The 24,898-nt window shown below is 44.2% G+C and overlaps 1 protein-coding gene across 5 annotated transcripts in view; it reads left to right on the forward strand.

The window, feature by feature from the left end:
• Positions 1-24,898, forward strand: part of MARCHF8 (membrane associated ring-CH-type finger 8) — a 236,779-nt gene that overhangs the window by 210,384 nt on the left and 1,497 nt on the right. For 4 of the 5 annotated variants that reach the window (XM_073685690.1, XM_073685692.1, XM_073685691.1 and 1 more), the window contains 4 exons: positions 2,010-2,089; positions 2,311-3,138; positions 6,130-6,310; positions 6,972-7,119. In XM_073685690.1, coding sequence (XP_073541791.1) covers positions 2,010-2,089; positions 2,311-3,138; positions 6,130-6,310; positions 6,972-7,119 — 1,237 coding nt within the window. The remainder of the gene's footprint in view (positions 1-2,009; positions 2,090-2,310; positions 3,139-6,129; positions 6,311-6,971; positions 7,120-24,898) is intronic. The other variant, XM_073685694.1, reaches the window with a different exon arrangement.

The following is a 24,898-nucleotide window of genomic DNA, read 5'->3' on the forward strand; positions in this document are numbered from 1 at the left end:
GTATGTATGTATATATATATAATATATTTACTACCAACCATGTTGAGTGAACTTTGCCAGAGCCGGATTAAAGATTTGTACTTAAAATCCATCACCGGCCTCAATAACCTCCCAAGGACTTGATCTCCGTCAGCCTCCATTATTCGTTCACAGCTTTTCGGAATGTGTATTGAGAACAATGAGGCCGGGCTCCAGCGAGCACCAGACCAGCTTGATCCATACAACCACCAGACACAGTGACAGCTATTTAAGTTGCTAAAAGGTTTATTTTTCGGTGCAATCAGACTGATCAAAATGAACCTTTTATAAATGTTTTTGGACACTGTGTTCTATGAATTCACAAAAGAGCAGCTTGATCTGCAGAGGAGAAATCTGACATTTTGGAAAATTAGTACATTCAATATCATTCAATATCTGTGAATGCCAGAGAAAATAATCAGTTCAGAGTCATCACAAAAAGAAGAAAAAAATGCTGCGTGCCCCCGCCCTCACTAAAGCCGCACATTGCCATGACAACACATTACCATACACTTGTGACTCACTTCTTTCCCTTCATCTGTTTGTCTTCTAAAATGAATTGAAACCGTGCATTTTGGGGGGTGATGGTGAGGGAGCATTTCCACTGGCTGATAATAAATGAGGGAATGCGGACTCAGTCCGGAGGGCCATGCTTTGCCCACATAGTTCCTTGCCCACAGACTGCCATACTTTGTAACTAGGGACTTGTAGATAAAAGCTAGGCAAAGTCATTCCATCACAGCCGCCACCACTTACCCCTCATTCCGATGCCAAGTGCTCTCCTGCATTTCCGTGTGTAAATGCTTAAAGGGATTGTTAAAGTAATTAAACTAGGAAATGCCTATTCATTTTAGTGCTACAGTTTTGGTGGCGTTGACATTGCTTCCACCAATCACGTGACCACTGCAGCCAATCATGGATCGCAGCGGTGATGTTTTCATGTATGGCAAACATCTCTAATTGGTAGTAGCAGTTCCATCAAAGATGGACATGATGTCATCACTGCAAGACTTGGGGCCCACTGGAGTGGCAGATTGTTGAATAGGTAAGTAATGGTTGTTTAGATTTCCAGCTCTTTTTAAAATTCATGGACTTCAAATGAAAATGTAACTTAACTTTGTAAGTAGACTATATTAACCTGTTAACTGCAGAATAGTGATAAAGGATAGACCGAGGGCTATGTGATTTGGAAGATATTTCTCAGAAGTCCAATCTGCTCAAAATTTGTCAGAGAGAACCAATCGGCTGATTTATTCTGCCCAAACCACAGGCAGCATGAATTGGAGTCTGACTCCGTTATTGCAGCTCTCGAGTTTCCACCAACAGATGATGTCTGGGGAGATAAGAATCCACCATGTCCCATTTCAGATTGACAATCCTTTTGTTCTCGGCGACATAAGTATTTTACTGTATGCTTTTTTTCTGAAACACCGCAGCATTCATGACTATAATAATGGTTCCCTTTAGCTTGAAATACTTTGTGAATATCCTCAGAAAGCCAATAATGGTCTGAAAATTATTTTGTGGTCAACCCTCTATTGTTCCCATCTACAGTGTTCTTTAAACAGTCATCTGGTCTGAAATTGGATTATATGATGGGGACTATATAGTAAATTATATTTGGTTAAGATTCATTGTAGACCATCTGAGCCCATACATTTGGCATATACCCTGGCAAAACCTCCTGGCATATAAATGAAATGCATCCTTTGGACTCCATTTAACTGATGGAGGTTTAAGCTCCATCAGGTTTCAGACTCCATTGGGTCAGTGTAGCGTTTTTTCAACAGACTGCGCTTTTCTTATGCAGAGGTCCACTGTCGGGGGGGGGGGGGGGGGGAAAGCATAGTTGTACATGAGAAAATTGGACTTCTGAATAAACGCTTACTCTTCAGCATAGATAGTTGTTTGTTTTTGTCTTTCTAATTGATTCTTCATTTTCATTTATCATCCAAAAGTTTGTGTTAAAATAAGTGTTTCCTATTTTTCAGGCTGGAAGCCCGACTTCAGTTACTGCCCCAAATAGCTTTCCACGGACATCAGTGACACCTTCCAGCCAAGATATTTGCAGGTATTGACTGGTCATTTATATATTATTTGTATAGAAAAAAAAAGCATATCAAGTTTATTTAACCCATAGACTTTGATCAGATATTGTCTGTGTATGTGTTCTGTATGTCCTGCCTTGTTCCACCCCGTGTTGTCTGTGTTATTTCATGTTTATCACAATGAATGTCTTCTCTTGTCATTCTTTTTTTACTTTCTATGCTTTTTTCACTGTTCTGCATGCAGTTCCAGTGCTGTATTTTCTGAATGTTGTCATCAAAGTCCATTGCAGTCTGCTGTTGTGTTGAAAAATCCCACATGCCAGAGTTCTAGGACATCAGGGGCCACCGTGACCATTATTTGTAAAGATGGCTTCTCTCTGGAAAATGCGAATACGAAAACCTATGCCAGCATCGGGAAGTCCCATAAGGCGAAGTCCACCCTCCCATTTTCAAAGTCACTCAATGATGTGGACCAAAAAACAGAGGAGCCACCTGGGAACTGTGATTTTGTGGAAAGAACTAGCTCGGAAGGGAAACTGCCTTCAGCTGAAGAACATAATTTTGCGAAGAACAAATTTCAGTTTCCAGAAAATAAAGCAAAATTTATTAATCCTCTATCTATGAATAACTGTAATGGTGTTCGAGGTCAGTCTATCTCATCCGACCTACTGAAGATCCCATATCTGGACACTAGCCTTGGATCTGTATGTATACCTGTTATCGATGATAAGGGTGACAGTGATTCCTCAAAAAGCAAAACCTTGCTCCATTATATATTTTCCTTTTCACCAAGCTCAAGTGTCCATAGCCTGAACAGGTTCCAAGAGCTTGATGGCTACTCTAGAAGTCTTCACGCAGGCACCTCTTCCAGTATGCTTTTGGGAAGCACTGATTTTTGCTCTGATGACATTGGGGATGATGATGTTTTTGAGGACAACTTTGCGGTCAAGGAAGATCGGAAGGAACTAAGGGCTCCCCTATGTTCAGTGGAAGATAGCGACCTTGAATGTCCTTCCCCTTCCAAAAAAATTCCCCCCGCTTCCCCTGTGTCTGCATCTGGGGATGTATGCAGGTTGGTTTACAAAAGAACCACCCTCCACGTTCTTCTCCGAGATGTAGTCCCACAAATTTGCATTGAATCATTGACAGCTATAGTGTGTAAATCACTGCCTACCACCTGGTGGCGTTTTAGGATCTCAAAATTAGTAGTCGAGATTTGACAAGTTGAAAGTTCTGACAAATATAGCAAACAGGAACATGATGAAAAAGGGGATGTTTCCATTACATGGTCATATGTTTTGTTTTTATCAAATGCAGTTGAGGAAAATCTTGTGACATTTTATTTATGTATCATATATTCTCATTTATTCATTATTATGAGGTATCCTCTAGGAAAAGTGATACAAAGGGAATAAAATTACCACTTTGCCTGAAGACATTCCCATCACAATTACATAGTTCCTAGATTTCATGGCTGTCAATCTTCCAATATAAACTTAAGTGGAATTACATCTCTTTAGCTATAGTTTTAGTTGTGGATGCAGAATTGATCTGAATATCGCTCTGTAATGTTGGCATATTGGATAATACCCGGAATATTTTCTGGGCCTAGGACCAATGGCATGAGTTCTGCTGTATAACCTAGGTATCTTAATTAAATCTCTCTTTATTCCTATTTTAATTTGCTATCCAATGCTCATGCCAGCATTACCAATAACAAAAAAATGATAAGGAAATGGAGCCGATATTCCGATTTATGTCTTCCGAGTTCAGTTTATCTTAGTTTATCTAGATAGCTTGTGCCCTGAGTATTTGTGTAGATTTCGCTATAGTGCACCATTACTTTGGTACTCTTGTAGTGGCGGATAGAAGTCAGGGTTGGAGAATATTCAGGAGCCAGATCACCATCACAAGTCTTGCACAGTCAGGCTGACCGTTTTTTGACAATTCACTGGAATTATTACTAATGGTACTACTGGGATCTTTAGGCTACATTCCCACGATGACTATTTGATGTTGCAGATTTTCTGCACCTAGTGGGTTAGTTTTTTTTTACATGCATTTTTTTCACGTATTCATAGCTGTTTTTTGGTCTCTTTTTGGTTCATCATGTTTTTAACCAAGCTGCATTGTTTTTGATAATTCCTGGTATTTTGACTTTGACAATACTTTATTGACCCTGCGTTTCTTAATAAGACCCTGCATTTTTTGCGCACCTAAAATACGCAGCGTCAAAAACTCCTCATGGGAACATAACCTTAGCCCTCCATACGCATTAGACTAAAATCAGACAAACCCGCAGGTATCGGCAGGATCGTCTGACAGTCTAATGTGTATGGGAACCGAATGTTCATGTGTTTGGCCCCCAGCTTTCTGATGTGTATGGGGCCTTTACAGTATTAATTTCCCATTGGTTATAATGTATACATGTCACTTAGGCCCTCACCAGGTCTTTGTAGATCCTAGACTGGCTGGCTCCTGAAGTTTATCATCTCTTCTCCACCCCTGATCGAAGTGTATTTGTTGCCTACAGATTGGCAAGAGATCATTTTAAGACTGAATTTATAGGACTGTAAACTAGTTTGACAATTGAGTAGCCATCGCCTGCCTCAAACATTTCACTAGTTTGCATTAAAGTGGCTTTCTTCATTCTCATGAACTTCTCTTCATGTCTCAGGATGTCTATTAATGTGAGTGTAGGTGACAAGTACACGCTAATGTAGGTATAGCATACTCATTATTTCAACAATATTCATTTAATCTGGCATTCAGTGTGCCTAAATTCTGGTACAAATGGTTAGTAATCTTAATTGAATTAAGTGAAAAACGAATGTACTCCTTTAACGGGAAAAAAATGTTAAAAACATTCACTGGCTGATAAAATGATTGCATATTGAGTTGCATTTGCTGATAATTTTATAGTAAATGTTTTTTTTTCTTCTACTTTTGGGCCAGTTGGTAATAATATATAATATGGAATCTGTATAGTCCCGTTAATGCCAGATTAAAGGATTATTAGATATGGGTTTTTTTACTGCAAATTTTACCAAGAACAATCAAAAACAAATATACAAAATACACTGCCTAAATAATATACACAACTAAATTGCCTTTTACAATAATTTTTATTTAAAAAAAAGAGAATAAAAAAAAGAAAAGTTTCTGACATTTGTTTTTGGGATTCAAGGAGTAATGTTTCTTCTTGTGGAGAGTGACAAGCTAATGTGAGGAGACTTTTAAGCCTTGCAATGCTCCTATCCTAAGTCATGTGGCAAGGCTCGTTAAAGGGTCGATATTGACTTTTAGGATTGCTACTTCCATTAGGTGGCACTAGAGTTCTAGTGCTCTTCTTCTCTAAAGAGGCAATTTGCATATTTAATTTCCCAAAGGAGCATTGCAAGGCTTAAAAGTCTCATCGCATTGGCATGTCAGGCTTGGCATGTGACTCTCAACAAGGAGAAACTTTACTGCTTAGATCCTGCTCAGACTCCTCTCAACCAATCAATCCAGATCTCACACTTTGCACTGATGAGGGACAGCACCCCAAAACAGTGTCTGCAAATTGAGATTCTGGTTTGGCTTTTATCCCAAGTCATGTGATTAGGCTCGTTAAAGGGTCGATATTGACTTTTAGGATTGCTAATTCCATTAGATGGCGCTAGAGTTCTAGTCCTCTTCCTCTCTGAAGAAGCAATTTGCATAATTAACTTTTTTTTTTAATCAAATACTGTTTTGGGGGGCTAAAATATTGGCAGCCAAGTATTAGGTAGGCCACCATTGATTTCAGAAAAGTGGGATCTGGCTTCCTCCGCCAATCGGACATATTGTATAAGGCAAAAGTTGTGGTATTGTGTAAGGCAAAAGTTGAGAGATATATATCTACATAGATAGATAGATATAATATACTTTCCAATAGAACAAAACAATTCTAGTTGTTACCAAATGGAAAGTTGAATATCCATATAAAGAAGCTTGGGGAATTTCACCAAAATACACACAAAATGTAAAACCGTAACATTGTTTCCTAATAAAATTACGACTATGGATCTTGTCTTCAATTTAGGATATGTCACTGTGAAGGTGATGATGAGAGTCCTCTGATAACACCCTGTCACTGTACAGGAAGCCTTCATTTCGTGCACCAGGCTTGCCTCCAGCAATGGATCAAGAGCTCCGATACTCGCTGCTGTGAACTTTGCAAGTTTGAGTTCATTATGGAAACCAAATTAAAGCCTTTAAGAAAAGTAAGTGAAGCAAATTTCAGCTGAGTGGACAATTTAGAGCACAAAGTTCTGCAGATGTCCTACAGTAGGATTTTTCTCCAAGACTGTAATATCTATACATGTGTCAGCAATTCTGTATAATGCATTCATATAGCCATACAGACAAGAGAATTATATGTGAATTATATGATAGACACTGGCTAATTAAAGAGGACCTGCCCCAAGGTCCAAAGTGGCCAGTTTTTGCTCTTATTTTACTCCCACCATTCCCCTGAGTATTAAGTTTTTTTGTGTTTCTGAAATCCATCTTATTTATTGCTAATTTTTACAGTGCTTATCAATAGGGCATTGCTCACAGGATCCTCGGGGGCATGTCTTTAGGCTTCTCTGCAATATTCCCCAGGGAGCAACAACCCCTTGGTAAAGACCATAAAAAATAGCATTAGTTAAAAAGGTCCATACTTCTCGAATAATATGGTTGATTAAAAAAAAAAAAAAAGGTTAGTATTCTAAAACACGAGAATAAAATAAGAGCAAAAACTTTCCACTTTTCACTTGGTGACCTGTCCTCTTTAATAGGACTAATACAAGTAAAGAGAGTGCTTCTGCTTCTCATGTAGATAAATTTGTTGGCTTGGATTTGATGTAAAATTATGATTTATTACTTTAACATTCATTCTAGTGGGAAAAGCTGCAGATGACCTCAAGTGAACGGAGGAAAATCATGTGCTCGGTTACATTCCACATCATTGCAATCACCTGCGTTGTTTGGTCTTTATATGTTTTAATTGACAGGACTGCAGAGGAGATCAAATTGGGCCAAACCACTGGTAGGTAAACTTATTTAGTAAGGGGGGTTTTCGGGCTAATCCTCAATTACTGCAATGCCTCCATCTCACTGCTGATAGCTTAATCCTGACCGTGTGCAATATGCACTGTCAGGATTCCACTTTGTTGCCAGCTCGAGTAGTTTTTATGTGACCACAGGTATGAGAATTGCATATGTACACTCATGTGCCAACAAGCTTTCCATCCGCTTTTCTCAATGGAACATTTTGAGAAGCAGGAAAAGTTTGTTAGTTGACCTCCAGTATGATAATCTTTCAAGCAGGCAACAGAGCTGAATCCTGACAGAGTGCATATTGTACACTGTCAGGATTCGGCTATCTGTATTGAGATGGAGGTACTTCAGAAATTTAGGTTTAGCCTGGAAAAACACTTTTTAATTAAACCGATATAAGAAGTGAAAGGAGTGAAGGTGTTTCCTGGCACAATGATTTTTTAAGCTGAAGAATAGAGATGAGCGTTGTTCTACTCGAACTGTTCGCCAATCTCAAATTCGAGCTGTTTTGGGCGGTGTTCGAGCCGGTCGGCGAACACGAACAATTTGAGAAAAATTCGGCTGTTCGAGGTTATGTTCGATAACTGTTCGTGCACCAAAATCATAACTGGATTTTTTCTCAGTAATGATGAAAATTAATGTTAATACGCAGTTTGAGTGTACAGCGGGGCGGGGGGAGGGGCAGGGGATGGATCTCTGCAGGAACAATGAAGATCTCCATTTTTTTTTCTCTTTCCCGCATTTGCAGTGGGGAGGTGCAATCTGTCAGCCTATCAGCAGCGCACACACGGAGCGAAGTGCTTTTTTTCACACAAGCAAGGGCATGTGTGATTGGCAGTGTATGTCACATGTCCTTGCCCTATAAGACCAAGCCATTTTCCCCGTCGCCACCATTTTCTCACTGCTGCAGCTGCGTGTTAGACGGCACCGCTGTTGCTGTGTGCGCTATACCTTGTTAATTTCAAGCCAATTTTCGCACAAATATACAGATAGCTTGGGAGTAGGGAATAGTTGTGATTGCAGTCCTTTTAAGGACTAGGTTACAGCATTTCCTACGACTTTTATCAGGCAGGTCTGTGCTCTTAAATAGATAGATTGTGGGAGTAAAGACTAATTGTAATTGGAGTCCTTTTCAGGACTAGGTTACATCAGTTCCTATCAGTTTTTGCCAGGCAGGTCTGTGCCAGTGCTGTGCAAGTTTTTTTCACAGCATTTGGCTGAATCTAGCAAAGCTAATCCTTTTTGGCCTATTGCAGAGTGTGTTAGTCAGTGGAGTAGCCTATCTGTGTTGCAAGATATACCACCTGTGTATAGAATACCAATTTTTTTACTGCACCTAGTGAAGTAAAATCTTTTGGGCATAGCATCATTCTATTAGTCCATCTATACTGACCTCCATCAGGTTGCAAACTGAATATAATTTTTTTCTGCATCTAGCTCTGAAAAAATATTTGGGCTTCTAGCAGTGTGTGGGACTTGGTCTATTAGTCCATCTATACTGACCTCCATCAGGTTGCAAATTAAAAATAATTTTTTTCTTCATTTAGCTCTGAAAAAATATTTGGGCTTCTAGCAGTGTGTGGGACTTGTTCTATTAGTCCTTCTATACTGACCTCCAGCAGGTTGCAAATTGAATATGATTTTTTTCTGCATCTAGCTCTGAAAAAATATTTGGGCTTCTAGCGGTGTGTGGGACTTGGTCTATTAGTCCATCTATACTGACCTCCATCAGGTTGCAAATTAAAAATAATTTTTTTCTGCATCTAGCTCTGAAAAAATATTTGGGCTTCTAGCAGTGTGTGGGACTTGGTCTATTAGTCCATCTATACTGACCTCCATCAGGTTGCAAATTAAAAATAATTTTTTTCTGCATCTAGCTCTGAAAAAATATTTGGGCTTCTAGCAGTGTGTGGGACTTGGTCTATTAGTCCATCTATACTGACCTCCATCAGGTTGCAAATTAAAAATAATTTTTTTCTTCATTTAGCTCTGAAAAAATATTTGGGCTTCTAGCAGTGTGTGGGACTTGTTCTATTAGTCCTTCTATACTGACGTCCAGCAGGTTGCAAATTGAATATAATTTTTTTCTGCATCTAGCTCTGAAAAAATATTTGGGCTTCTAGCGGTGTGTGGGACTTGGTCTATTAGTCCATCTATACTGACCTCCATCAGGTTGCAAATTAAAAATAATTTTTTTCTGCATCTAGCTCTGAAAAAATATTTGGGCTTCTAGCAGTGTGTGGGACTTGGTCTATTAGTCCATCTATACTGACCTCCATCAGGTTGCAAATTAAAAATAATTTTTTTCTGCATCTAGCTCTGAAAAAATATTTGGGCTTCTAGCAGTGTGTGGGACTTGGTCTATTAGTCCATCTATACTGACCTCCATCAGGTTGCAAATTAAAAATAATTTTTTTCTTCATTTAGCTCTGAAAAAATATTTGGGCTTCTAGCAGTGTGTGGGACTTGTTCTATTAGTCCTTCTATACTGACCTCCATCAGGTTGCAAATTGAATATAATTTTTTTCTGCATCTAGCTCTGAAAAAATATTTGGGCTTCTAGCGGTGTGTGGGACTTGGTCTATTAGTCCATCTATACTGACCTCCATCAGGTTGCAAATTAAAAATAATTTTTTTCTGCATCTAGCTCTGAAAAAATATTTGGGCTTCTAGCGGTGTGTGGGACTTGGTCTATTAGTCCATCTATACTGACCTCCATCAGGTTGCAAATTAAAAATAATTTTTTTCTGCATCTAGCTCTGAAAAAATATTTGGGCTTCTAGCAGTGTGTGGGACTTGGTCTATTAGTCCATCTATACTGACCTCCATCAGGTTGCAAATTGAATAAAAAAATTTTCTGCATCTAGCTCTGAAAAAATATTTGGGCTTCTAGCGGTGTGTGGGACTTGGTCTATTAGTCCATCTATACTGACCTCCATCAGGTTGCAAATTAAAAATAATTTTTTTCTGCATCTAACCCAGCCAATAGTTTTGGCCTAATACCACAGTTTGGCCACTCAGCTCTGCTCGGTTACCATCCATTGTTTTTTTGTGCAAACAACTCCAGAGTTGTGAATTAGTTAACCACCAAAATGAGTGGAAAAAGGCCTGCTGCTGGTGGAAAGGGGAATAGGCGTGTTGGGAAGGGGAAAAAAGGTTGTGTCCGTGGGGTAGGTGCAGAAGAAAGACCATCTTCCAGCCAAACTAAAATGTCTACTTCTTTTAGCGGACAATGTGATAAGATCCCTTTCTTACGGCCACGCCAATCGCTACAAATTCCAGATGAGGCACAAAAACAGCAGGTGCTTCAACGGATATCAAGTGCTCCTTTAAGTGGGCTCTCCTCCACATCAACTTCAACATCACAAATACTCCAGTCCTCAAAGGTGTCACCCAAATCGCACTTGCTTCCTCACAGCTCCCAAATCTCCAGCTGCCCGTCTGAGTATGAGGTAGAACAGATGGTTGAGTCTGCAGAGCTGTTTACTCATACTATAGCCTGGGAATCAGAGGTCGACTCCAGCGCTTCTGTGAATCCAGACGAGGAAATGATCTGCACTGATGCCCAGAATCTTTATGAGTCGGATCCAGGACCAGACGCAGAAGGTTCTGACCATAATGTAGACCCTCATTCCCAAACTGTAACTCCTGTTGGTGGAGACAATGAGGAAGACGATGATAAGACTCAAATACCTGATTGGAGCGACAACTTTAGTTTTTTGTCAGGGCAGGAACAGGTTGGCTCTGAGGACGACGGGTGTGATAACGCACAGGGTGATGATGATGAGGTCGGAGATCCCACTTACTGTCAACCCACAGTCAGCCAAGAGATGAGGTCAGCAGAGGAGGTGGAGGAAGATGCTAGTGACGACGAGGTCAGGTTGCGCCTTCCTGGACAGAGACGTAGTACTGGAAGCACGTCAACAACTGCATCCTCAAACACAACTCTGCCTCTCACCACAAGTCGTGGTGGCTCTTCAGGTCGCATGGGTGCTAAGCCTTGCATAGCCTGGGCATTTTTTCAGATCGATAAAGATGACCCAACTCGTGTTATCTGTAACATTTGTCAGCAAAAGCTAAGTAGAGGCCAAAAAATACATAGTTTGAGTACTTCATGCATGAACCGGCACATGGACATGAAGCATAAGTTGCAGTGGGAAGCTCAGTGTGCTACAATGCGGTCTAGCCGGCCGGGCCAACCACCGTCTGCCATATCTTGTGCATCCGCGGCCTCTTCATCCTCTGTGACTGGGGGGACAGCAGTCACACCTGTTTTGGGGCGCAGACCTGCCACCTCTTTACCCGCAACAGCCAGCGTGATTGGCAGGTCATCATTTTCTTTGGAGGTGGTAACACCAGCTGGTCTTGAGCGCTGTCCGACATCGATAGCACCACCTTTGGATCAAGGCAACCTAACATGTCCGCCTGCATCTTCCTCACAGACCGGCAGTTTGCCGGGGACACCCTTATCAACCCCGTCTAAGCACAATAGCCAGCCCTCGGTCCCTCAGATGTGGACAAGTAAAAGACCATTTCCTCCTAGCCATGAGAAAGCTAAGAGGTTGAATTTCACCATCTGCAAGCTCTTGGCTACAGAAATGCTGCCTTTCCGCCTGGTGGACACAGAGGATTTTCGAGACCTTATGTCCGTCGCAGTGCCCCAGTACCAGATGCCCAGTCGGCACTACTTCTCAAAGAAAGGTGTGCCTGCGCTCCACCAGCATGTCGCACACAACATCACCGCTTCTTTGAGAAACTCTGTGTGTGACAGGGTGCATTTCACCACAGACACTTGGACGAGTAGGCATGGACAGGGGCGTTACATGTCGCTGACTGGGCACTGGGTAACTATGGTGACAGCAGGACAAGGGGCTGCTGTCCAAGTCTTGCCGTCCCCACGAGTTGTGCGTCAATCCTCTTTATGTCAAAGTTCCTCCACTGCTTCTGCCTCCTCAACCTCCTCTCGGTCTTCCACCTGCACCCAAAGCCTGTCTGGTCATGCCACAAGCTTTCTAACTGCGCAGAAGGGATCCTGCACACCTCCTTACTATGCTGGCAGTAGGGCTCAACGTCATCAGGCGGTTTTTACATTGAAATGTCTGGGAAATGTGAGTCACACAGCTGAGGAGTTGTGGTCAGCTCTGGAGAACCAATTTCATGAATGGTTGTCTCCACTGGACCTGAAACCAGGGAAGGCCGTGTGCGACAATGCTGCAAACCTGGGTGCGGCCCTTCGCCGGGGCAATGTCACACACGTGCCTTGTATGGCTCACGTGTTGAACCTGGTTGTCCAGCAATTTTTAGCCCACTATCCCAGACTAGATGGCCTTCTGCAGAGGGCACGGTCGCTGTGTGCTCACTTCCGCCGTTCGCATCCCGCAGCTCAGCGACTTACATCTCTACAGAAGTCGTTGGGCCTGCCACTTCACCGGCTAAAATGCGATGTGCCTACCCGGTGGAATTCAACTCTGCACATGTTGCAGCGACTGTGGCAGCACCGACAAGCCCTGGTGCAATACGTTCTGACGTATAGCCTGGGCCAACGAGATTCAGAGGTGGGGCAAATCACGCTGGAGGAGTGGTCTCAGATCAGGGACCTATGCACCCTTCTGCACAGTTTTGAAATGGCGACGAAGATGTTTAGTGCTGACGATGCCATTATCAGCATGACTATTCCGGTGATTTACATGCTGGAGCACATGTTAAACAGAATTCGGAGTCAGGTGGTGGCACAAGAGGAGGTGGAGGAAGTAGAGGAGGAGGAGTTGTATGCGGAAGGGCTAACATCTGCAAGGTCCAGACGGTCGGCAGCACCAGGGCGGCAGGCATGTGAGGGTGGGGGAGATGATTTTACCAGGGCGCATGGTAGCAGCCAAACTAGTGAGGAAGGTGCAGGAGCCCAGGAAGAAGTGGAGGACGAACTGATGGAAGACTCATCAGATGAGGGAGACCTTGATCACATTTCTGTTGTGCGAGGTTGGGGGGAGAGGACAGAGGAAGGAAGCATGATTGTTACCTCGCCACCAACACAACAGGGACTTGGTGCTCCTGGATGCGCAACACACATGAGTGCCTTCTTGCTGCACTACCTGCAACATGACCCTCGAATTGTGAGAATTAGAAATAATCCTGACTACTGGGTTGCCACACTGTTAGATCCCCGGTACAAAAGTAAATTTGCAGAAATTATTCCTGCCATAGAAAGGGATGCACGCATGCAGGAGTATCAGCAGAGACTGTTGCAGAATCTTACATGTGCTTTTCCACAAAATACCAGTGGTGCACGTAGTGAATCTCACAGTTCCAACTTGCCAACCGTGGGACCGTCAAGTGTTCAGCACTCAAACCGTAACAGAACCACAGTTTCTGCTGGTAACATCAATTTTGCGGAATCATTTCACCACTTTTTTAGCCCATCCTTTGCAAGGCCACAGGAGACAAGAAGTCTGACACATAGTCAACGCCTAGAGACGATGGTACAGGAGTATCTCCAAGTAAACATTGAAGCCACGACTGTGTCACTGGACCCTTGCTCTTTTTGGGCTTCCAATCTGGATAAATGGCCGGAGCTAGCCACTTACGCCTTGGAGATCTTGTCATGCCCCGCAGCCAGCGTTCTGTCTGAACGTGTGTTCAGCGCTGCTGGTGGTGTGCTGACAGATAAGCGCACGCGGCTCTCCACTGATAATGTAGACAGACTCACGTTCATAAAGATGGACAAATCATGGATCCGAAACGACTTTTCTACCCCTGTGTCATCCTGGGGAGAGTAAAAGCTTGATGATTGGTTAAAATCACCCTACCAACCGTTTTAAGCTTTCAAATTACTAATCATGTTTATCTGTATCTTGACTGGAAAATAATTTGGGCTTTGTAGCAGTGTGCAGCACTGATCCTATTAGGCCATCTATAATAAGCTTCACCAGATTTAAAATTAAAAATAATTTTTAGCTGCATCTAGCCCGGAAAATAATTTTGGGGCTCCGAGATGCGCAAGACACATAAGTGCCTTCTTGCTGCACTACCTGCAGCATGACCCTCATATTGTCAGAATTCGAAGTAATCATGACTACTGGGTTGCCACACTCTTAGATCCCCCAAACTTTTCGATCAACCTTTTCATTTTAATAAAGACCAAAAAAATGGTCATTTTTGAAATTATAAGCATTAGCAGGTTGTTAGAAACTGAAATCAAACAGTTTTCAACTCAAAACTTTATTCTAGGTGATGTTACATTTTCACATAGGACCCCTTGTTCGAAAGGAGCTTCTGAACTCTCTCGTCCATTGAATTTGTCAGGTTTTGGATGGTTTCTGCTTCAATTGTTTTGCATGAGGACAGAATACCCTCCCAGAGCTGTTGCTTAGATGTGAACTGCCTCCCGCCATCATAGACACTCCTTTTAATGATGCTCCAAAGGTTCTGAATGGGGTAGAGGTCAGGGGAGCATGGGGGTCACACCATAAGTTTGTCCCCTTTTATGCCCATATCAGCCAGAGATGCAGATGTTTTATGTGCAGCATGAGATGGTGCATTATCATGCAGAAAAATGATCTTGCTGTGAAATACACGGTTCTTCTTCTTGAACCATGGCAGGAAGTGCTGTTTGAGAAAATCCACATACATTATGGAGTTCATCTTTAGCGCCTTCAGGGATCCTAAAGGGGCCGACAATCTCTCTCCCCATGATTCCAGCCCAAAACATTACTCCACCTCCTCCTTGTTGGCGCTGTAGCCGTGTTTGCGTGGGGTGTCCATCAACCAGCCATCCTCCACTCCATTCATCTGGACCATCGAGCGCTGCACGGCACTCATCCGTGAACAAAACAGTTTTGAAATCAGTCTTCATGTAATGTTTGGCCCACTGGAGCCGTTTCTGCTTGTGTGAAGTGGATAGAGGAGGTCGACAGGATGGCGTATGCACAGCTGCAAACCTCTGAAGGACCCTGCATCTTGTTGTTCGGGGGACGTTGGAGGCACAAGCAGCTTCAAAAACTTGTCTGCTGCTATGACAAGGCTTTTTTGCCGCTGCTCTTTCAACCTGACGTAATTGCCTGTAGGAAAGAGTCCTCAATTTGCCCTTATCAGCACGCACACGTGTGTACTGTGAATCAGCTACATACTTCTTGATTGCCAAGACACTTCATCCTGATCATCGCACAATGTTGATTGTAGTCATGCCTTGACCTAAACACTCCACAATTTGTTGCTTCTCAGCAGCCGACACATCCTTTTTCTTTCCCATTTTGGCAGAAAATGTAGGCTGCTTAATAATGTGAGAGAGCCTTCTTAAGTAGTCTTGCCTTTCATTGGACACACCTGCCAAACTAATTAGCACAGGTGTCTGCAATTGCTTACAGTGATATAAAGAGCCCTGACACACATCACCATCAATGAGTTTAACTGACAAACAAACAAATTCTTCCCTTATCACTCCTAAACACTTTTTGCATAATAATTTGGAACGCGGTGTACATGTGCTTTACCACAAAACACCAGTGGTTCACGTAGTGAATCTTACAGTTCTAACTTGCCAACCGTGGTCTGTATGGAATTGTTCAATAAAGGGCCCAAAATTAAGATAACATAGATGGGAGAGGTCTCTATGAATAGGAATTCCTAAGTATTTGATACCCTGTGAGGGCCAGGCAAAGGGAAAGTTGGACTGGATGGAATCCTATATGGATTTAGGGAGGGAGACATCGAGGGCCTCAGACTTCGCTGCATTGATTTTAAAATTTTACCATGTAACAAAGTGATCTATTTCAGCCATAACAGCAGGGATGGATATATGTGATTGAGTGATATATACTAGGACATCATCAGCAAATAGAGAGCACTTGTACTCGGTGCCTCCCACCTCAATCCACCTAATATTGGGGTTATGGCGAATTGATGAGAGCAGGTGCTCCGTCACTAGGATGTATAAGAGAGGGGACAGAGGACATCCCTGCCTTGTCCCATTGGTGATTGTGAAAGGTGATGAAAATGTTCTGACGCACCCCCTGGGCCTTGGGACACCCGGAGCCGGACCCTTTTTGGTGGATGCTGGTGGTTGTAGTCTTCGTGGCGGCGATCCGGTTCCGTGGCTCAGGGCGGTCAAACCAGTGGCGGAACTATTTATGTGGTTTTGATGTTTAAATGTCCGACTACGCCACCCGTGGATTGCGGTCAGAGTGAACCGCCGCTACAGGGCAGACCGCTAAGGCTGGTGGTGTGGGTGCAGCAGAGCGTAGCATAACTCCCCACGGGAGGAGTATAGCCTCAGGGCAGTGTATGCGGAGGATGGGGGTGATGGTGCAGGGCAGCAGCAGTAACGACACGGAGTCAGTGATGCAGTTCAGGGCCTTTACTCACAGTTCTTATTATCCAGACCACGTCTGCAGGTAACGGCTGCCCACGTCGTACTGTGCTCACCAGGTGAGGGGCTCAGACAACTCCCAGATAACTTTGGAGCGCTTCACAGGACCCCCTTTGTGTGTCCTTTGTCTGGCCTTTCTTACCAACACTTCTGTCCGGCTGCCTCGGGCCTCCTCTTGGTAAACTTGGCGCCAGTTTCCCTGACCCTATGTGGTGCCTTCCTAGCGGGTGGAGCAAGGGGCTGCGCCACATAAAATGTCAGAGCCTCCGGTTTCTAGCTGAGGGTCGTTTCCTGCCTCCACTAGTTCGGGGACCGGTCTCCCCCTTTGGCCTGACCCCTCCACGCAGGTGGATTCGGGCGTGCGGTGGCGACTCGCCCGTCCACACCCCTGGGATCCCTTCATTCCTCGTTCCTGGAGCCTTCTCCGCTCCTCTTCCTTCCTTCTCCCTCTTGCAGGCCTGGGCCTCTGTTACTAGGCCCGCCTCCGGAGCAGAGCTCATGCAGAGCCCCTGCTCCCTGCCACTTCTGCTCAGACTTCTCTGCACTGAACTAAGATGGTGCCCACCTTTTATACTCCCTTCTCAATGCACCCAGGAACTGCTTCCTCCCTGCTCCTGCACTGCAGGGTTCCCCTTCCTCAGTGTTCCCTCCCCCCACTCCAGCCAGGGACAGGGACTGTCGTGCCCATCTCAGGGGCATATTGGTCGCCCTGCCCCACGGCAATGTGGTGTAATGCATGCAGGTGTCGGGTCCTGATCCACACTCCATCCTTATCTGAGAGTGAGATATCACACCTCTGGGTGAGGTGCAATACGTCTGTAGCAACCGAGCCCTCGGTGCTACAGTTCCATTTATCTTCAGCCTAGGTGACGTATTGTGATACAGGGCCGTGATTTTGGCTATAAAAGGGTCCCCTAGACCCCTACCCCAAGCTTTTTAAGAGAATCATATATGGCGTGCCAGGAGACTCTATGGAATGCTTTCTCAGCATCCAACGAGAGTATCTACTTACAAATTTTTAACTGCATCTAGCCCAGGAAATACTTTGTGCCTAGTAGCAGTGTCTGCTAGTCAGCGGATTATCCCGGCTGTTAAGCAAGCTACACCACCTGTAGTTTGGACACTTAATTTTTTCAAAGGAAATGCTTCGGGACCACGGGATACTTAGTGAAGAGCATCAGGAGGCACCCCAAGGCATAGGGGCTGGGACTGGCACTAGGATGCCTTGCGGTGGACAGCCGAGCTCGATCCTTATAAAAGCTTTTTAACTGCAGCAGCTTTAGTGGACGCTACTGGAGCTGGAATTACGCGGCTGCTGGCATGAGACTTGCCCTCCAATAGATCCTTGTAAATGGATTTAAAGTGTATTCATTCAAATTAGAGGGACAATTTAAATTAAAAAGCTTAGAGCTGCCTCCACCACAGGGGGGCTCTCTCGACCCACCAGCGGACAGGCACCAGTATTGGGAGAGGGGGGCTGGCCGTCAGGGTTCACCGCGGCTCTGGCACAAACCCGGCGACACGGAGGTGGCACGGGCAGGAGCAGACTGGCCGTCTCTGCTTCTCACTTTTTGGATTTTAGAAGGGCATGACATGCCTATATCTGTGTCTCCCCCTCCTTTTACTCCTCCACCTCTTTTCTTTTCGCATGACTATATGTACTTGTCACTTTTCCATGTGTTAGTTGTGTCTTCTGAGCAGTTTGTCAGCTTTTGGACACCTTTTGAAGGTGTTTTCTATGTGTTTCTATGTGTTTTTGTTTGCCTGCCATTGGTTTTAACGGTGTTCGAAGGTGTTCGACGAACAGTTCGGCGAACACACGGGTGTTCGACGAACCGAACCGAACTCGAACACTACGGGGGTGGCTCAACACTACTGAAGAAGGTGTAGATGTGCTCACCTGGTACTTCTCAGTTGATTAAAAAGCATTGGCTAAACCTTTATGGTTCATGCAGACGTCCATGGATGTTGGACCACAATGCATGGACTGGCCGCTGCTGTCCCGACCCGAGCGTAACAGCCTCATAGAAAACCATGAAGCTGTCATGCTCTGTTCAGGAGACCCCCATCTAGTCCGTGCATTAGTGGTCCACGCTCAGACCGATTTACACAGACATCTGCATGAGTCCTTACTATAAAGCATCTCATAGATACTTAAAGGGGTTTGTGCTAGCAACAGATGCGCTTTAAAAGCATTTTTATATATACTTCTTTCATGCCACTTACACTACAAAATCTTACACATACCGTATTTTTCGGACTATAAGACGCACCGGACCATAAGACACACCTAGGTTTTAGAGGAGGAAAATAGAAAAAAAAATTTAATAAAAAAATGTGTTCACGATGCACTTTTAAGGGGGAGGAGGTCTTCTGCTGACACTGGTATAGGGGTAATGTCCCTCAATTCTGGCAATATCCCGCATCCTGGTATATATGCTCCCCCCTTCCTTTTATACGTGGTCCCCATTCCCATCCTGGTATGCCTGGCATCCCTCCATCCTGGTATGCATGGCACGCCTCATCCCTATCCTGGTATGCATGGCACCTCTCATCCCTATCCTGGTATGTATGGCACCCCTCATCCCTATCCTGGTATGTATGGCACACCTCATCCCTTCATCCCTATCCTGGTATGCATGGCACCCCTCATCCCTATCCTGGTATGCATGGCACCCCTCATCCCTATCCTGGTATGCATGGCACCCCTCATCCCTATCCTGGTATGCATGGCACCCCTCATCCCTTCATCCCTGTCCTGGTATGCATGGCACCCCTCATCCCTATCCTGGTATGCATGGCACCCCTCATTCCTATCCTGGTATGCATGGCACCCCTCATCCCTATCCTGGTATGCATGTCACCTCTCAACCCTATCGTATGCATGGCACCCCTCATCCCTTCATCCCTATCCTGGTATGCATGGCACCCCTCATCCCTTCATCTCTATCCTGGTATGCATGGCACCCCTCATCCCTGTCCTGGTATGCATGGCACCCCTCATCCCTGTCCTGGTATGCATGGCACCCCTCATCCCTGTCCTGGTATGCATGGCACCCCTCATCCCTGTCCTGGTATGCATGGCACCCCTCATCCCTGTCCTGGTATGCATGGCACCCCTCATCCCTGTCCTGGTATGCATGGCACCCCTCATCCCTGTCCTGGTATGCATGGCACCCCTCATCCCTATACTGGTATGTATGGCCCCTCATCCTTATCCTGGTATGTATGCCCCCTTCAGCCTTATCCTGGTATGTATGGCCCCCTCATCTTTATCCTGTTATGTATGCCCCCTTCAGCCTTATCCTGGTATGTATGGCACCCCTCATCCCTATCCTGGTATGCATGGCACCCCTCATCTTTATCCTGTTATGTATGCCCCCTTCAGCCTTATCCTGGTATGCATGGTCCCCCTAATCCCCATCATGCTGCACATAAAAAAAAATAAACACTCCTACTCACCTTTCTTCTCTCCTCCAGCGCTGCGTCCTCTCTGCCCGCACTGATCTCGCCATGTGAGCCGCTCATGGCGTCACTACCATGTGCGGCTCACAAGGAGAGATCACCTGCCTGAAGTCACTACTCCCCACGCCGGGACTGTGTGCACGGGGAGCAGTGACTTCATGCTCCTTAATAGCCACCACACAGCGTAGCCGCAGCGCAGGTCCTGCTGCTGCCGGGCGATCGCGTGTGCCCTCTATTAAAGGGCATGAATATTCTCCCCTCCCCATGCCCGTGGGCGTGGAGAGAGGTTGAATATTCATGCCCTTTAACAGCAGGCACAGGCGATTCCGGCAGCAGCAGGAGCCACGCTGCGGCTACACTGTGTGCCACTATTAAGGAGCATGAATATTCAGTGCTCCCCGCACCCATGGGCGGGAGGAGCACTGAATATTCATTTTCTTTAGCAGTGGGGACAATGTAGGCTGCAGCAGGCGACTGCGGCCTCCTGTGCCTAGCTCCTCCACTGCTACCGCTCCCCCCACACCCCACACAGCATATATATACCCCCTCCCTCTTCCAACATTCGGACTATAAGACGCACCCCCCATTTTCCTCCAAAATTTTGGAGGAAAAAAGTGCGTCTTATAGTCTGAAAAATACGGTAGTTCTATTCAGAACCTTCCTGGTCCATGGCTAATCTCCCTTCTCTAAAATTTCATAAAATAGGCTGTCGCAGCTTAATTCTTAGGAAACAGATTAATGTTCTAAAAGTTATGTACTCACAGCCCTGTTCCTGTGATTAGCAAAGCCTGACCCCATTCATAAACCTGACATCACATTGTAGATCACACACTCTCACCCAGAAATCCTGAGATATGGGGTGTTTTCTGGTGGAGTTGCTTTAGTAGCGCTTGTGGAAAAAACAGTTCTCAGTACAGATCCCTCCATTGTAGGAAACTTGCCAAGCAATTTCACATGTCTCAGTTCACCCCTTTGGGTGGGGCATCTTTACTTGAATAGCCAGATTTTGGTTGTTAGGCATAGAGTTCTGACTAAGGTGCATTTAGACTGGCCGATCTTGGCCCATTAATGAGTGTCAATCAGCAATACAAGTCGATGGGCACTCAATACTGTCCAAGGTCCAACATTAATGTTATCATGTTGTCCCCATATAGTATCATGTCATCGACAGTGTGCTGCCGATAAAGATGATTTTTTTTTGCCAGCATAACAATATGATCACCTGGCAAATAAGCATTTAACGAACAAACGATATCTGGGAACGAGCGTTCACAGATTTTCGACCCATCTAAATGCACCTTAACCAGATTCCATCATCTCACTGGCTGTTTACATAAACATCGGAAAACTTTATAAATCGGGTAACACCTTAATGGCATTAACTTATACTATAAAACTCTATCGTTATTTATCCCGCTCCGAGAACAAAAGATGAATAAATAAAACAATACCAGAATTGCAAATTTCTATCCCCCCCCCCCTCCCCAAAACAATAGTGATCAATAATTCATATGTACCCGAAAATGGGACCTACCTGTCATTGTAATCCTGCCTTTGATGATGAGGAGCCTGTTGAAGACTATTCCTGAAAGGTCAGGAAGTAGGAGTCTAAAAAAGCCCCAGTGGCCATTGTGAAAATTCCAAGATTACTAATTATTATTTTTTAAATAAAGATCATCTTTTTAAATACATGTAACACAAAAACCTGACTTAAACAGTAGGTCATTTTCTGATCATTGCTGCCTTTCAAGGCTAAATTACTATATTTTTTGGACTATAAGACACATTTATAACAAGAAAAATTCTAGCTAAAAAGTGTGTGTGCAAGTTCCTATGATTGAGGAGAACGCTGACACGGCATTCAACCTGCTCACACAGACATCTGCTCTCTCTCCTCCAGTTGACACTAATCTATCTGATTGGTGCCGGGCAGGAGAGAAAGCTACCAGAATCTGCATGGATGCTGCATGTCCTTCTGAGCAGATTAGATGAAGTAGCTATCACTTCATGAGATCAGTCATGTTTGGAAGGAACTTCAAAGTGTGTGTGTATGTACAGTGGGTACGGAAAGTATTCGGACCCCTTTAAATTTTTCACTCTGTTTCATTGCAGCCATTTGGTAAATTCTAAAAAGTTCATTTTTTTCTCATTAAAGTACGCTGTGCACCTCATCTTGACTGAAAAAAAAACTGAAATGTAGAAATTTTTGCACAATTATTAAAGAAGAAAAACTGAAATATCACATGGTCATAAGTATTCACACCCTTTGCTCAGTATTGAGTAGAAGCCCCCTTTTGAGTTAGTACAGCCATGAGTCTTCTTGGGAATGATGCAACAGGTTTTTCACACCTGGATTTGGGGATCCTCTGCCATTCTTCCTTGCAGATCCTCTCCAGTTCCGTCAGGTTGGATGGTGAACGTTGGTGGACAGACATTTTCAGGTCTCTCCAGAGATGCTCAATTGGGTTTAGGAGGGCCCTGGCTGGGCCAGTCAAGAATGGTCACAGAGTTGTTCTGAAGCCACTCCTTTGTTATTTTAGCTGTGTGCTTAGGATCATTGTCTTGTTGGAAGGTGAACCTTCGGCCAAGTCTGAGGTCCAAAGCACTCTGGAAGAGGTTTTTATCCAGGATGTCTCTGTACTTGGCCGCATTCATGTTTCCTTCAATTGCAACAAGTCGTCCTGTCCCTGCAGCTGAAAAATACCCCCATAGCATGATGCTGCCACCACCATGTTTCTCTGTTGGGATTGTATTGGGCAGGTGATGAACAGTGCCTGGTTTTCTCCACACATGCCACTTAGAATTGACACCAAAAATTTCTATCTTCGTCTCATCAGACCAGAGAATCTTATTTCTCATAGTCTGGTAGTCCTTCATGTGGTTTTGAGCAAACTCTATGCGGGCTTTCATATGTCTTGCATTGAGGAGAGGCTTCCGTTGGGCCACTCTGCCATAAAGGCCCAACTGGTGGAGGGCTGTAGTGATAGTTGACTTTGTGGAACTTTCTCCCATCTCCCTGTTGCATCTCTGGAGCTCAGCCACACTGATCTTGGGGTTCTTCTTTACCTCTCACCAAGGCTCTTCTCCAACGATTGCTCAGTTTGGCTGGACGGCCAGGTCTAGGAAGGCTTCTGGTGGTCACAAACTTCTTCCATTTAAGGATTATGGAGGCCACTGTGCCTTTAGGAACCTTGAATAATGCAGAAATTCTTTTATAACCTTGGCCAGATCTGTGCCTTGCCGCAATTGTCTCTGAGCTCCTTGGGCAGTTCCTTTTGAGCTCATGATTCTCATTTGGTCTGACATGCACTGTGAGCTGTGAGGTCTTATATAGACAGGTGTGTGCCTTTCCAAATCAAGTCCTATCAGTTTAATTAAACACAGCTGGACTCCAATGAAGGCGTAGGACCATCTCAAGGAGGATCACAAGGAAATGGACAGCATGTGACTTAAATAGGAGTGTCTGAGCAAAGGGTCTGAATACTTATGACCATGTGATATTTCAGTTTTTCTATTTTAATAAATTTGCAAAAAAATCTACATTTCTGTTTTTTTTTCAGTCAAGATGGGGTGCACAGCGTACTTTAATCAGAAAAAAAATGAACTTTTTAGAATTTACCAAATGGCTGCAATGAAACAGAGTGAAAAATTTAAAGGGGTCTGAATACTTTCCGTACCCACTGTATATAGGTGGCCTGCAGAGTATTCTCATGTTGCAGACTAAACAAGAGAATATGCTACTGATCTCATACAATAAGAGGCGGAATACATAAGAATTGCATCCAATAGCTTCTAGTTGAGGTCTTGTCTGATTTGTAGTTTTTATCCTATTCTTCTGGAGCAGACCTTCAAGAAAAGTATCAGACTGATGCCACTTTCACTACTGTGCCTGCATTCAGTATCAGACTGATGCCAACTTCACTACTGTGCCTGCGTTCAGTATCAGACTGATGCCACCTTCACTACTGTGCCTGCGTTCAGTATCAGACTGATGCCACCTTCACTACTGTGCCTGCATTCAGTATCAGACTGATGCCAACTTCACTACTGTGCCTGCGTTCAGTATCAGACTGATGCCACCTTCACTACTGTGCTTGCGTTCAGTATCAGACTGATGCCACCTTCACTACTGTGCCTGCGTTCAGTATCAGACTGATGCCACCTTCACTACTGTGCCTGCGTTCAGTATCAGACTGATGCCACCTTCACTACTGTGCCTGCGTTCAGTATCAGACTGATGCCACCTTCACTACTGTGCCTGCGTTCAGTATCAGACTGATGCCACCTTCACTACTGTGCCTGCGTTCAGTATCAGACTGATGCCACCTTCACTACTGTGCCTGCGTTCAGTATCAGACTGCTGCCTTTAGTAGCCCTATATACAATGGTGCAAAATTAAGTGTCATAAAACCCGCTCATTTACTTTAATGAGAACCTCTTTAATAGATATACCTATAACCGCTTTCCTTTACTCTCCATATGGTTATGGTGTATTTACTGTTATGAAAAAAAAACAATTAAAACCATTTGAATAACAAATCTAAAACTCTCCAAAATACTGCCCCATGTCCCCAGTGATAATCATGCCAAGCTCTGCGTCCCAGATGATAATAGTGCCACTCACATACGGACCAGAAATATTTCTGTTTAGTAGAATCTATTTCAATATCTAGGCCTTTAACTGGTTCCTAAGGAGCATTGTACAAGGTACAACAAATTCTATGCTAGATCCTGCTCTGCAATATATATTTTCGTCATGCTGATCATGTACATGCCCCATGGCTGCCATCTTTGTTTGAACATTTGCATAATACTGTGCAATACAGATGTATTACAGTGCATCAAAAGAGAGCGTAAAAGATCACGTGGTCTAGTTCCGTACTGGCAAACATTATTGAAACATGACATTAGTCAAACCAGAATCGCCTATCTGTTGGCAGGG

Source organism: Phyllobates terribilis, unplaced genomic scaffold, assembly GCF_046119375.1.
Source record: "Phyllobates terribilis strain yellow unplaced genomic scaffold, ASM4611937v1 Scaffold_5__5_contigs__length_657084704, whole genome shotgun sequence".
Taxonomy (NCBI): Eukaryota; Metazoa; Chordata; class Amphibia; order Anura; family Dendrobatidae; genus Phyllobates; species Phyllobates terribilis.